The sequence below is a fragment of the Chinchilla lanigera genome, unplaced genomic scaffold (assembly GCF_000276665.1).
Source record: "Chinchilla lanigera isolate Chin_1 unplaced genomic scaffold, ChiLan1.0 scaffold00007, whole genome shotgun sequence".
In the NCBI taxonomy this organism is placed as follows: Eukaryota; Metazoa; Chordata; class Mammalia; order Rodentia; family Chinchillidae; genus Chinchilla; species Chinchilla lanigera.
In genome coordinates, this window is record NW_004955408.1 from 25,682,993 (window position 1) to 25,697,745 (window position 14,753).

The 14,753-nt window shown below is 39.8% G+C and overlaps 1 protein-coding gene across 1 annotated transcript in view; it reads left to right on the top strand.

The window, feature by feature from the left end:
* Window positions 1-14,753, top strand: part of Atp6v0e1 (ATPase, H+ transporting, lysosomal 9kDa, V0 subunit e1) — a 35,848-nt gene that overhangs the window by 15,290 nt on the left and 5,805 nt on the right. Inside the window, exon 3 of the mRNA XM_005376345.2 lies at window positions 12,370-12,499. Coding sequence (XP_005376402.1) covers window positions 12,370-12,463 — 94 coding nt within the window. The 3' untranslated portion in view covers window positions 12,464-12,499. The remainder of the gene's footprint in view (window positions 1-12,369; window positions 12,500-14,753) is intronic.

Here is a 14,753-nt window from a genome sequence, read left to right on the forward strand (position 1 = left end):
TGGGGTCTCCCATGTAAAGTATCATGTCATCTGCAAATAGTGATAGTTTTACTTCTTCTTTTCCTATCCTTATTCCTTTTATTCCTCTCTCTTGTCTAATCAATATGTAATACAGCAAGCATTGTTAATTTCCTACCACTTTGTTTGTAACTCTGTATTGTCTGTATTGTTCTTTTGCTATTTTGTAAAAGGTTGCCTGTCTGTTAATGTTTTCCTCCTTTTATTAAAAAAAAAAAAAAAAGAAAGAAACACTGGGTTGTTTGCCTTCTAATTTTCCAAAGGCTAGTCTTTGTTAATTGCATACCCTTGGTATTCTTTAAGAGGCTCTACTCTATTTCCTGTAAATTGGCAGTCATATCTAAAGGCTAGATCAGATTCAGGTTCAATATTTTGGCAAGTCTGTTTCATGGGTGGTGTAGATACTCTCATCAGGAAGTGCATACCGTCTGCTTTCTCTGTGTTGTTGGCAGCCACTGATGATACTTTTTCTATAATTTCTTATTCATTCATTAGCTAGAATACATTTATAAATAGAGATGCACTTCATCAACTACTTAGTTATCCAAATAACTGAAAAATAGTTCATAAAGGGAAGATGGGGTGTATATGTGGTTTTCCCTTTACTTACCAGTTTTAAAAGTAATGGACTGTTTTCCTAACATCTTTCAGTGGGGAATAGTAATTTTGTTTTTTATTGGTATCGTTATAATCTCATACATGTTGTAGTGGATTGACAACTGGTGGTCAGTTTATAACCCCCAACTGAACTGAGTAAGCGTGGTGCTGGGTGTGGGAGGCCCACCTGGAGACTGTTGCCAGCAGCATAAGAGGCAGAACTGGAGAAGAAAAGAAGAAAGGCTGTTGGGAACTGGGAGAAGTGGTAAAGTGCTGTTGGTTCTTTTGGAGGAGCTTGTCATCATGCTGGGTTTCCTGATGAACCTGGCTGTTTTCATCCTCTGAGGACTTGTGGGCACTGAGAATAGCTTCAGGACTTTGGGGGAGCCCTGGTCCTCACTTTGAGCATCGCTTTCTGGCTCTGGAGGGTAAGATGGTGCACTGCCAGTCTCCTAGAGAAGCTTGCTGCGTTGGCTTTCCTGATGGGGACTCAGCTGTCTTCACCATTGGAGGAGCTCAGGACCTCACTGTTGCTGAGGATGGTTGTGGTACTTTTAAGGGGAACTCTGGTTCTTGTTGTGAGTGTTGCTTCCTGGCTCCAGTGCAGATCCCTCAGCCTGCTAGCACGGATCCTTCATCCTGCTGGCACAGACTTTCTAGATTCCATCACTGACCTTTGGGCCTTCCCAGTGCAGATCCGTGAAACAGGCCTGCATGAGATACTGTTATGGGCTTTAGGACTGCAGTTAGACTTGTGGGAGGCTCTAGATCTTCAGCTGGACAGCAGGATATTTCTGTGGGATCCAGGCCCTCGGCTAGATTCCTTGGTCTTAGTATGTGGACAGAGTTCCTGTACTCTTGTGTAGCATTCTTTGGGTGACTATTATAAATAATCTTATAAAATATGTGTCCTATATTATATTGTTTCCCCTTGCAAAATATCCCCCGAACCATGACACATGTAAATGTGTTTGATGTGTTGAAGTTCACTATAACTAATAACCCAGTTGGTGTTCAGATTATCCATCCTTGGCCAGTGTTACCCTCCTGAGTTGGCTCCTGAGTCCCTTTCACGCAGCTATAGCATGGGTTTTATTTGGCCTTCCATTAGCTTGTTGTTAGTCTCTGTCTTCATCCCTGACTGAAGTTCCTTCAGGACAAAAATTTTGTAGAAGCAGGATGTCTGTGTCTCTCTCCGTCCTACCTGGTTTGTTGATGTCTGCTAATAAAAGGAAATAACAGCATAAGTACTGGAAAAGAGTGGGTAACAAATTAAATTTGTTCATGAGTTGTTAGGCCCTCTTGTCCTTGGTCCTTTTAGTTTAAAACTTTTACCCAGATAGCTAGAAGAAGCTGTGAGCTTTTAGGTCATTTGCTTGTTCTTTCATTGGGTTTTTCTCAGTGTATCTCTTGCTTATTTTTGTTTTGTTTTGTTATTTTAAGACAGGGTCTTGCAATGCAGTTCAGGCTGGGTGAACTATGTAGCTCTGGCTGGCCTTGAACTCACATCGCACCTCCTGCCTCAGCCTCCCAAGTGCTAGGATTACAGGGATGTACCACCACACCTGGCTTATCTCCCTTATTTACAGTCATTTGTTTTATAGCTTGTTATCTATCTTTACATGGGATTCTTTCAATAAACATTTTATAGAGCCACTACTGTGTCAGGTTTTTTTTTTAGATAACAGCTTTATTGAACTAAAATTGTATACTGTACTATCATTTTTAGATAAGAGCTTTATTGAACTAAAATTGTATACTGTACTATTTGCAAATTTAAAGTGTATAATTCAATAGATTTTGGTGTATTGACAGAGCTGTGTGACTGTCAGTTTAGATCATTTTTATTATCCCCAAACAAAACAATACCTACTAGCTATTGTCTCCCAATCCCTCCACTCTAAATTTAGGCAACCACTGAGCCACTGAGCTAAAATCTTTGGAAATTTTTTAAAAATTGAAAATAGACCTTGCTCATGGCAACAATAATGACTTTAATGTAGCCAAAGAAATGGAAATCCTGGGTGTGGTACCACACACCTGTAATCCCAGCACTCTTGGGAGGCTCAGGCGGGAAGGGAGGCTGAGGCAGGAGGATTGGTGTGAGTTCAAGGCCAGTCTGAGCTACATAGTGAATTTAAGGCCATCCTGCACTACAAAGTGAGACACTGTCTCAAAAAACAAACAAATGGAAATCCTGCAAAGTTAGCTCTCATGCTGCGTTGGAGTGAAACTAGAAACCAATAGTAGAAACTTAGAATACAGTAACTTTTTTTTCCTCTTTTTTTCTATTATCTGTATTTTATTTCATACTCTATTGATATATTAACTTCTCATGTAAGAAAAACCATGTTCAAGCTCGTGTCTGATTTACTTCACTAAACATTATGGTCTCAAGGTGCATCCATTTTCCCACAGATGCCTCACGTTTATCTTTACAGCAGAGCATGTCAGTTCTCGAATGTACAGTGGACGAGCCGACCTCTGTTCTCCAGAGCTGATGGTCAAATGAGGACAGTCAAACCAGCACATTAACAACACAGCATTAATATTGATCTTAGTCTGCGCAGCAAAGTAGTTCTTAGTTTGACAGGGTGCTTTAAAGGGCCGGGCACGGTGCTGTGATGGAGAACGGTGGAGGCACTGGAAAGGAGAACAAAAGTCACTGAGGGTGCTCACAGAAAGCCCCTCGGAGGAGGAACTGGCCGTGGAGGGAACTAATAGGCTGGGCCTTTTACAAACCCGAAGGACTGAGGTATAGGGAAAGAGCTTGGGATGTTCAGCCAGGGCAGCCCCGTGTTGCTGGGTTTAGTGAGGGTGGGGAGTGGGAGGTTCAGGATTTAGGTCAAGCCCAGCGAGGTAGGATTTTATGGGCAAGGGTAAAGAAGTGTGGTTTTATACCAAGGGGTAGGAGATCTTTTAGATTTTTAGTAAAGGAGTGTTTGGAGGGATGATCCCTCTGGCTGCTCTGTGGAGAATAGAATATGGGCAGGAAGAGCAGAACTAGGATGCCTATCCAGAGGTTGTGCATTCCCTCAGGTGAGAGATCCTTGTTGTTTGGCCTGAGGTCATGGTGGTTAAGATGAAGAGAAGCACACGATTTGAGAACTACTTTGGGGGTGGAAGTATTTGTTTCTCTGGATGGATTGGATGTAGTAGGTATCAGAGGTGATCCCCAGGTTCCTGGATTAGACCATTTACCAAGGTGGTTTCATCTTCAGACAGGATGAGTTTTGAGACAAAAATTTTACTGGGGCCCTGTTAAGGTCTGAGCTACCTCTAAAACTTCCAAGAGCTGTTATATGTGAAATTGGATAGGAGGGAAAATGTTGGAGGCAATGAGAAAATAGGTCAGTAGTGGTGAACCTATGGTACACGTGTTGCAGTGGGCTGTTTGTATCATGGAAAGCTCTAAGGGGTTCACCATGACTGACATAGGTAATTAGCTAATGCAGTGTTTCTCTGCCAGGCTGCTGCTGGCTCCAGTGGGTAGAGGTCAGGGATGCTCCTGAACATTATACCTGCAACACTCAGGAGGCTGAGCAGGAGGATCACCGTGTGTTGGAGCCCAGCCCTGGGCTACAGCGGGAGTTCAAGGCCACCCTGAACTACACTGCTAGACCCTGTTTCAAAAAAATTCTAAAAGCCCCAAAACATTATACCTGGCACAGGATAGCCTTGCCTTCCCCTCAGGGAAGTAGGTGGCCCAAAAGGTTGGTAGTGATGAGGTTAAGAAACCCTGACCTAGAGGAAGAGAAAAGAGACTGAGGGGAGAGCCACAGCTGAGGATGCCAGCCTTTAGGTGTGCCACAGCCCCACCCCCAATGTCTGTGCCTTTACTCTCTGCATTTGTGGTTATTTAAGGTCATTCGCAATTTGAAAATGTTAGTAGTTGTGTTTATTCTTTCAGGAGAGATCACATTCACATAACTTCTATTACAGTAAGTTGTTACAATTCTTCTAGCATATGATTATTGTTTATGTGCCTAATTTATGAATTTAGGTATACGATGAAATATATAAAAGCACATGTAGGAAATACATGGATATCACATATATGTGTCTACATGGACATATGTATAGATACGGTTTTGCACCATGTGTGGCTCCAGGCATCTACTTGGGGTCTAGGAACAAGTCCTTGGATAAGGAGAGACCACTGTACAGATGAGGAGAAGCGAAACAGGGCAGCCTAGGAGAGCCGCCTCTGTTGAGTAAGAGGGCATGACTGGGAAAGTTGGAAAAGCGATAAGGTGGTAAAAACCAGCAGGCATGGAACAAGAAGTCAGTTTTTCACAAGAAAGGACGGGAAATTGTCTGAAGGCAGCACAGGAGAAACAAAAATGTCACTGACCCCATTTGCCAAAGAATAATCAGCTGTCTCCGCTTGAGTGAGCTGGTGAGTTAAGCTGGAGGCAGTGGAAAGTCCCCAAAGAGAAGGAAGTATGTGACTGAGTGGCGGATCTGCAGGGAACACAGTGGAAGGGTTTAGAAAAAGAGAAGAGTGGGAAGTTGAACCATAGTGAGATGAGCAGAGCAGTCTAGGGATTGGGTTTTTTTGCCCCAATCTAGAGCCTCACACATGTTAAAAATGCACTCGGCCCCTGAGCCCAGCCTTCATAATAGATGGCCTTAGAGGTTTCCAGTTCTGACAGTTGAGGTAAACAAAGACAGGAGACCTATTGGACTTAGTTCATAAGTCCCTGTTGTTAGGCTTGGACCTGCAGATTTTCCACAATGCGTCTGCAGTGGAGAAGGTCTGGCCTCTTAGAGACAACTGCTTCCAAAAGGAAAGAGGCACTAGAATGCAGAAGTCGTGCTTTATTTTTGTTTTTATTGTTTTGTTTTGTCTTCCTAATACAGATACCAAGTTGTTGCTGCACCTTTTTTTGTGTGTGTTGCGGGGGTGCTGAATTCCAGACATCTGCATTTTAAGCATACACTCTGGCCACTGAACTAAACCCACAACCCCTATACCAGTTTTTTTTTTGTTGTTTTTTTTTTTTTTAAAGAAAACTTTTATTTGTTTTTTGAGACGGGGTCTCACTGTGTAACCCAGGCTGACCTTTAACTTGTGACAGTCCTCCTGCCTCAGCCTCCCAAGTGCTGGAATTATAGATGTGCGCCACCAGAGCTGGCCACTGTACCAGTTTTGATTTTTTTTTTTGTTTTGTTTTTTTTGAGACAGGGTTTGCTACGCAGTTCAGGCTGGCCTTGAGCTCACTTTTTAGCCCAGGCTGGTCTTGAACTTGAAACAATCCTCCTGCCTTAGTCTCCTGAGTGCTGGGATTATAGGAGTGCACCACCATGCCTGGCCTATACCAGTTTTTGAAAAGACTTTTTTGCTCCATTAAATGGTTTTGGCATTTTCGTTCAAAATAATTTGACCATATACATACAAATTTATTTTTGACTTGTCTGTTCGGTTCACTGATCATTTTGCCTAGACTTATGCCAATACAATGCTATCTTGAATATGGCAGTTTTATTTTAAAATCAGAAAATAAGTCCATCATCTTCCTGCTTTAGGATTGTTTTGGCTGTTATAAAATAGCCGTATTTTGAATCAGTTTATCAATTTTTACTAAAAATGACTTTTAGGATGTTTGGTTTGTTTTATTTGTGGTACTGGGGATTGAACCCAGAACTTTGCACTAGCTACATCCCTAGCCCTGTTATTGTTTTTTTTTATTTGTTTTCCATTTTTTTCTTTTGAGATGGAGTCTCACTAAGTTGTGGACTTGTCCATGCTGGGCTCAGACTTTTAATATTCTTGCTTTAGTCTCCAAAGTGCTGGCATTACAGGTATGCACCACCAAACCTGTGCAGCCTGTGGGAATTTCAGCTGGGATTATACTGATCAATTTGGAAAGAACTAACATCTTAATAATACTTAGTTTTCTAGTCAGATGGTGTCCCTCTCCGTTTATTTAGGTTTTCTTTTGTTTGTCTTAGGATTATTTTATAATTTGAGGGAGGTGGAGATCTTGCATATCTTTTGTTAAATGTATTCCTAAGTGTTTTAATGTAATTTTTGATACTATTTAAATGACATAGTTGCATATTATCATTATTAATCTTTTCAAAGAATCAAAGTTTTAGCTTAGTTATTTTTGAGGGGTTTTTTGTTGTCGTTGGTCCAGTGACATCTTCCTGGTTTCTTTAATTTCTTTGAAATTGATTTGCTGTTTTCTAGTGTAAACATTTAATGCAGTAAAATTTCCTCTAAGTACTGCTTTAACTGGACCCCAGAATTTTTATATGGTGCATTTTTTTTGTTCAGTTTGACATATTAATTTGTCTTGCAATTTCTTTAAACAGTTGGTTGTTCAAAATTGTGGCATTTAATTTCTAGATAGTGCTGTTCTAAGCATATTATTTCTCATTTAATTCTCTGTGGTCAGAAGATGTGCTTTGTTAGATTTTAGCCTTTTGAAAGTGGAACTTACAGTGACTCAGCATATGATATATCTCGCCAGCGTTTCCTGTGTACTTGAAAAGAATGTATAGTCTTCTGTTGTTGGTGGCAGTATTCTATAAATGTTAGGTCAGGATTGTTCAAATCTTCTATGTTTTTACTGTTTTTTTTTTTTTTGTCTATTCTAAGAGGATACTAAATATCCCTAGCATATGGTTGTAGACTTTTATTTCTTCTTAGTCCTTCCCACTTTTGCTTTATATCTTTTAAAGCTGTGTTGCCAGGAGCATACACAGTTAAGACTGTTTTATGTCCAAATGTCCTTTCTTAAGCCGTGTGGTGGCACACACCTATAATCCCAGCACTTGAGAGGCTGAGGCAGGAGGATTGTTGTGAGTTTGAAACCAGCCTGGGCTTCAAAGTGAGCTCAAGGCCAGCCTGAACTGCATAGTGAGACCCTGTCTCAAAAAGACAAAAAACAAAAAACAAACAAAAAAACCCCAAATATCCTTTCTCTGGTGATGCACTTTGACTTAACTTTCATTTGAGCTGATATTAATAATTACAGTACTGTCAGGCATGATGGCACATTTGGAGCTGAGAGACAATGAATTCATAACCAATGAACACACTCCACATGTCTTTTGGCAGGCAGAGCCCTGTCCCTTTTACGAATGCACCTGATTAGGTTAGGTCCACTGAGGATCATCTGTCTTTGGCAGCGCTTGCATTATAGCATAACACAGATTAATCACAGAATTCACTGTTCCAGGGGTTTATGTGGGTGTGTATCCTAGGGGGTAGGAACTTGGGGGGGAATATTTTAGAAATTTGCCTGTTGCAAAGTGGATAAGTGTAGGAGAGGAGGAGGAGACAGAATGACTCACTGCTATGTGAGAAACTCCTTTGTAAAGTAAATAGCTTGTCCTTTATTTCATGACTTGAATACATTTTTAACTGTCTCACAGAAGAAGAAAAGAATAGTATTTGTTGAGCATGTATTTGTCAGCTACTGCTTGGGACACTTACATAATCTCCTAACACCTTGAGGTAAGGATTATCATCTTTGTTTTACAAGGGGGGAAATGATCTTAGGTTGTAAGTTCACTTGTGTGCAGCAGCTCAACTAATATATGGTGTATTAGAATTAAAATCCAACCTTAATACACATCTCTTGTTTTCTAATAGCATCTAATAACATAGCTGTCCTCGAAAGTGTTTGTGCCAGGATTTTATGCTGGGCCTGGTGGCACATGCCTCTAATCCCAGCACTTGGGAAGCTGAGGCAAGAGGATCACCGCAAGTTTGAGGCCAACATGGGTTACATAGAAAGACCCTGTCTCAAAACATCAAAAATAAATGAATGAATGAATGAATGATGGTAGGATTTTACAGAGTCCAGTAACGGAACCAGACAATACACCTGCATTTCTGCTGGTTGATAAGGAGCCCACCGGCAGAGGTCACTCCTCTGTTGGCTCTAGCCGAGGGGACCGTAGATCACAAGAACAGTCCTACCCTGACTTCCCCATTCCAGCAGGGCGGCTGAGGCTGCTCCATCTGTGTGTCACCAGGAAGTAACCCATGCCTTTGTTCCCTGTTCTTACATCTGACTGTGGAACAAAAGAACAAAGCAGGATTTGAGAGAGCTGGGCAGAGCTTTTTCAGTGGTGAGGGTGTGTTTTATGCTTGGAGAATTCTGGTAACCAAGAGCTGAGCTTGTGATCAATGGCCAGGGAGTATCTGTAGGATGAAAGTGCTTGGGCATATCTCTGCCAGGGCACACTGTGCTACCATTTTGGTTTGCCATCAACCCACTGTGTCCTTAGAGCCTGGCATGGAACCCTGGTAAATGATTGTGGAATTAATGAGGCTCCGCTAGCCTGCTTGGTTGGTTTCATCCTTAATACTCCATTGAAGCAGTTTGGTATAATGGGACTCAGGAGTCCTGGGCTCCCCCTTCATTTTACCAATGATTCGCTGTGGGTTATTAAGCTCTCTGGGACTTAGTTCCCTCATCTTTAAAATGTAGAACATAATTTAAATGCAGGACTGGATCCATCCTGGCTCTGTAGTTCTGTGAAATGTGCTGCTGTGTCATAGCTGCTTCTGTAGTTTGAAACATCTAAGATGGTTGGGTTTTTGGTTGGCCCTCAGGTTATGAAGACATGTGGAACAGTTTGGGCAAATAGGAACGGTACATTTAGTTCCTTTTCTTTTACACATGGAGTAATAGATTCATTGGAATATGATCTCTTCCTCCACCCACTTCCATCAATTCACAGTGGAATTTTTTTCTCCTTCCAATGCTCTGCATGTTTATCGGCTTTAAAGGGAAATTTTAAAATCAGGATGTAGTCAGAAGGGCAGGCACAGAACTCAGCTGGTTAGAGAAAATTTCTTTATGAAATTTCAAATGAACTAGCCTGGACTGTTTCCCAAGGAATTTTTTTAAACTGTGATTTGTTGAGATTTTATTTAAGTGGAGTTTTTTGTTTTTGTTTTTGTTCTTTTTTCTTATTCTTGACTTGAAATATTATAGTGTGTCTACTCAGGGGAATCATTAGAACCTGGGAGTTCAAGGGCAGCCTGAGTTCAAGGGCAGCCTGTGCAACATAGTGTCTCAAAAAAAAGAAGGCAAGAAAAGAAAAAAGAAAAATAGCTGGATACGGTGGTGCGTGCCTATAATCCTAGCACTTGGGAGGCTGAGGCAGGAGGATCATTGCAATTTCAAGGCCAGTATGGGCTACATAGTGAGTTTAAGGCCCAACCTGAACTATATAGCAAGACCTTGTCTCAAAAAAAAAAGTATGAAAAATTCAAAAGTTTTCAAAATACTGTGATCTGAGCAAGCAAGGTGGTCTTCATTTCTGCTTCTAGAGATACAGTCTTTACTGCAGGTACCAAAGATTTCTGATAGACTTAATTAATATTCAGCAGATAGAATCTCATTTCCTTAGTTCCCAAACAGCTTAGATTTAGCTATATTTAGACCCTCTGAAAGGTTAAACTATCTCAAAAGGTACATTAAACTATCTCAATTCTGGTTGAGAATCTAATTAGTATTACAGCCATAGGCAGATCACTTAGCTCCACTCTGCCTCAGTTTCCATAACTGTGTAGAGTGAGAATTAAAGGAAAGGATCATATGAAATACAGCATCAGTGTTTTCAAAAGCTCCCCACATGATTATAATATGCAGCCAAGATTGAGAACATCCCCTGAAGGGCTGGGAGATGGTGTCTTTATTCAGTAGTGTACATTCTTGGTGATGAGTTTAGGTTCTAATGTATTTTCTTATTTTGTATTTCTAAGCATTGGCCAGTTATCTCAGTCTCTTATGAAATGTGGGCAACTGTTTTTGCAGGCAGCTTTTATTGCCTGCTGGGATTGGGGAAATCCTGGGTTTGAGTGGAATTTTCCATAACTCTTCACTGTGCACCATTATTAGTGTTGCCCGTGGCCGCACTGCTCTCCAGTGTGTCTGCCTGTGCCATCTTCCTTTCTTCTCTTTCTTTTATATAATGTCGGATGGATGTTAAACCTCAGCTACAAGTCGTGGTGTTGTGTTTTTAATACCCTAGTTCTAAGAGCAGATTGAGAATCTTATCTGAATTAACTTTTTGTTTATAAAGTGAGTCAGCTTGAGGTATCTGCTTGGCCTGATTTCCTCAGGTATCATATTTCCTGTCACAAAACGAGCTTTTGTGGGCTGGGAAGGGCAGGTGTGCATTTCTGTAGGCACTGGCTTCTGACGCTATGCGGGCTGCCTCTCCAGCAGTCTCTTTATTTGTGAACAGAAGCAGCCTTTTGATCCTGTTGACTGAAGGAATTCCAGACGTGACAGTAAATGGAAGAGACATCAACCCTAAGAGGGCCTAGTTAGGTCTGACTAGTTCCCCTCTTACTGAGGAATTTAAGGTTTTTGAAAATGAAGGAAACCTGCAAAGCCATCTGTCTCTTTCTCCTTAGAAAACAATTTAGACTCCATGCAGAGGAAAACGTGGGATTATATTGGTATAGTTCATACTCCCAGAGCAGTAGTAGAAATTGGGCTCATCTATTTGCTGTACTGCACCTTCATCCATGAGAGAAGTTCTCATCTATTCCTGTATCTGAAATAGGAACTAAAGTTAGTGTGTATTCATTCTGCTTCCTTCTGCTTCTGTTGAAGCGTTATCTCCTTCCCTGACCATCTTTCAGTATTCCCCCAACCATTTCCTCTCCTTGCTTTCTGCTTTATTTTCTTCCTTGCATTTATTGTTGGACATTACTTAATGTCCAACATTAAATAATGGATAATGACAATTCATATTCTTTATGGTGCTCCTGGGGCTTAGAACCTAGTAACTGCTCATTAAATATTTGTTTTGCAGGGGATATAGCTCAGCGGCACAAGGGCCTGCCTGGTAAATGCAAGGTCCCAAGTTCAGTTCCCAGTACAAAAAAAAATTTTGTTTAGTAAGTAAAACATGGAAAGGCTTGAATAGTCAGGCATTTGCATAGTGTCTTTTTGTTCTTTGCTTTTTGGTCTTAGCACAGTGCTTCTCAAATTTCACTGGATGTATGAATTACTACAGTGGGTATAAAGCCATTTATTCAGAACTTTCTGAACTGTGCAAGAAATTTGTAAAGGTAACATTGTGGTGTTTTTCACTTCTAACCCTGAATAAGATACTATTATTTACCGTAATTAGTTTGTAATGCAGGAGAATACTGTACTTATTATTTAGATTCTGAAGTAAGCAATGGAAAATAAAATGCCTATTTGGGACAGCTCCACTGACGCCCACAAGATGTATTATGTATTTTAGTGGCAGTGGTGATTAGAGAAAGAAGCATAAGCGTTGTCGTTTAAATGGAAGCTGACAGGCCGAAATCAGACCTGTGCTATACTAGCAAAAATTGACGTGTTGTATGTGTTGTGGGTCTTAACATTTGCATTGTGGATAAAATAAGGCCTATTTCCCTGCGTCTGAAAGTTATGATGATGACAGATTGCAATTAGGTGAAGACACTCTAAAGTACAGATAGTAGGTACTCAGGAAACCTTGGTTACTCAAAAAGATAATCAGGTAATGAGAGAAAAGGCAGAGACATACTGTGACAGAGCCTCAATGCTCTGTGGCTGTGTCTCAGAACAAAAGCAGGATATGTCCTGGGAAATACTTTATCAGACATGTTCCCATTAGCACAGAGTGTATTGAGAGTTTGGTCTGAACAAGATAGATTCAAGTTTTATTAATGCACTTTTTCTGTCCTACATGAAAATGGTTGTGTTTCTACATGATTTCACCATCTTATTCTTGTTCCTCTCTCCATTTTTTTTTTTTCAGTTGGTTAATTGCAATTCTGGCCCAACTCAACCCTCTCTTTGGACCACAGTTAAAAAATGAAACTATTTGGTATCTGAAGTATCATTGGCCTTGAGGAAGAAGACGTGCTCCACGGTGCCCAGACTTTGAGGTGACTACACACTTGACTTTAGTATTAGTATTGTTAGTCAGTTAGCTGGAGTTTGCCTGGACTTCTCAGAATTTCATGGCCATTTCAGTAGAATGCAAGAGCCAGCTGCTGAAAGCAAATGTTACCTAAAGAGCAGAACATTTAGAATTTAAGCCATTCTCCTTATCTCAATGTAAGGGATTTATTCAAAGAGGTTTTTCAATTCTGCGATAACCCTACCTTTTAAAAGAAATACAGTTTGATTTGCAAAGTTAAGCTTGCATGCAGGCTTTCAGACACAGATCAGAATAGTGACAGTTCGTACTTGACATTGCAAGATCTATCACCTATAAGAAGTGGCTGGCATATTTGAAATTAAGAATGTTTCTGAATGCCTTGGAGGAGAGGGTGCCTTTTGAAACCTAGTCTTAAAGTTGCAGCTTTTATTTGGTTCTGAGAATCAGAGAAGTAAGCACTGATAGAGTAGAGAGGTTTGTTCACTGGCTGAAAGGAAGCTTGTTAAGCCACATGCTTAAATAGATTTAGGTGCAACTTCTTTGGCAAGGACACTTGTTTGGTGGTACATGAATCACATATTGCCTCACATCAGGAGATACACTGTGGCTGGCTGTTCTATTTTTCGATGCTAAGATGATCACTGGGTTCAGGTAATGATAGTACAGCCTGATCCCTTCAGTTGTAAAATTCTCGTCAGCCCTTCATGCAGTGATTTTATCTGTGCATGATCATAGTCTGAATTAATCATTTCAGTAGAAATTGCAAAGTGATGAATTTGTAGTTTAAGCATTACCTCTATATTTGACAACAGAAATACCCCTATAAAGATACATTTTCCCACATGTACTTGGATTATTTAGTAACCTTGAAATACAGATCATGTAGGAAAAGCGGAATACAGATTTAATTCTTTCTGTTTTCAAAGGGAGATCTTGGAACCCAAGTTACTTTGAGGATATTCAGTAAACTTTAAACTGTAATTAATTACATTTATTATCTGTTTTATGTTGTTATTCTTTCTTTGGACTATAGGAGCTTATTTAGACTGGCTTAGACTATATATCCTTAGTTCTTAGCTTTTGTTAGTTTCTGTAGCTTCTGGCAACATTAAGATGTCCCAGGATCCTCTTGTATGTTTCTGTCCCAGACTTGGATTTCATTGCTTTGCTAGTTGCGTTCTAAATTTCCTACTAAAAATATCTCTAGCCAGGTATGATGGCACATGTTCATATTTAAATCCCAGTTTATAAATCCTTCAGAAGGCTGACACAGAAGGATCATGACATAGTGATATTCACTGTAATTTTCGATCATACCATGTAATTTCTTTTTAAATCGTGAGTTCACATTAGTATTTTTAATTCAAATTTAACTTTGTAGGTTTTTACTACTATGGTTTTATATTTGAATATCATTCATATTTGCTGAATGAGAATCTTAACAGTAACTTACTTTCATTATTCTGTAATATATATATAATATTTTTAAAATAACACCACTATAACTAATAGTTATAAGCTTTATTAATACATGTTCAAACAGAATGGTTATGTTCATTGTAGGGAGTTGCAAAATGCTGTTTTCTGAGGTCACTTGAAATAAGTATTTGCTAACTAGGCATGGTGATTCACACCTGTAATTCTAGCTCTCAGGGGGCTGCAGCAGGGTGATCACCATGAATTGGAGGCTGGCCTGAACTACACAGTGAGTTCAGGGTCAGCCTGAACTATGAAGCAAGATCCTGTCTCAAAAAACCAAAAAATAAATACATAAATAAATAAGTAAAAAGAATTATTTTCTTTCATCAATTGGATATATAGTTAAATTATTTTATTTTGTTTTCCAGTCTTTTGAATATAGATTTTCAAAGTCAAATTATATAAATAAGGTATATCAGATAAACCTAATCATTTTTAATAAAGATTAAACAAATACATTCATTTATTCATATACATACCCATACACACTACTGTCACAGAAGTGGTATCATATATCCTGTTTTCTTATTGGTTTTTTTTTTGTATATATTCTGTTTTGTACCTTATTTTACTCACCAAATAATGTATCCTAGAAAGTGCTGCTTATCAGTGTATAGCTATCTTCCTTAACTTCTACAGCCATTGGTATCCTTTGGGTTGTCTGAGGATACAAGGAAAAACCAACTACAACTCAGACTCAATTTCTCATACTATACTAACACAACACAGATCACTTCTAGTATTACACCTGGGGCAAAGGGTTTCCCCACACATCAAGC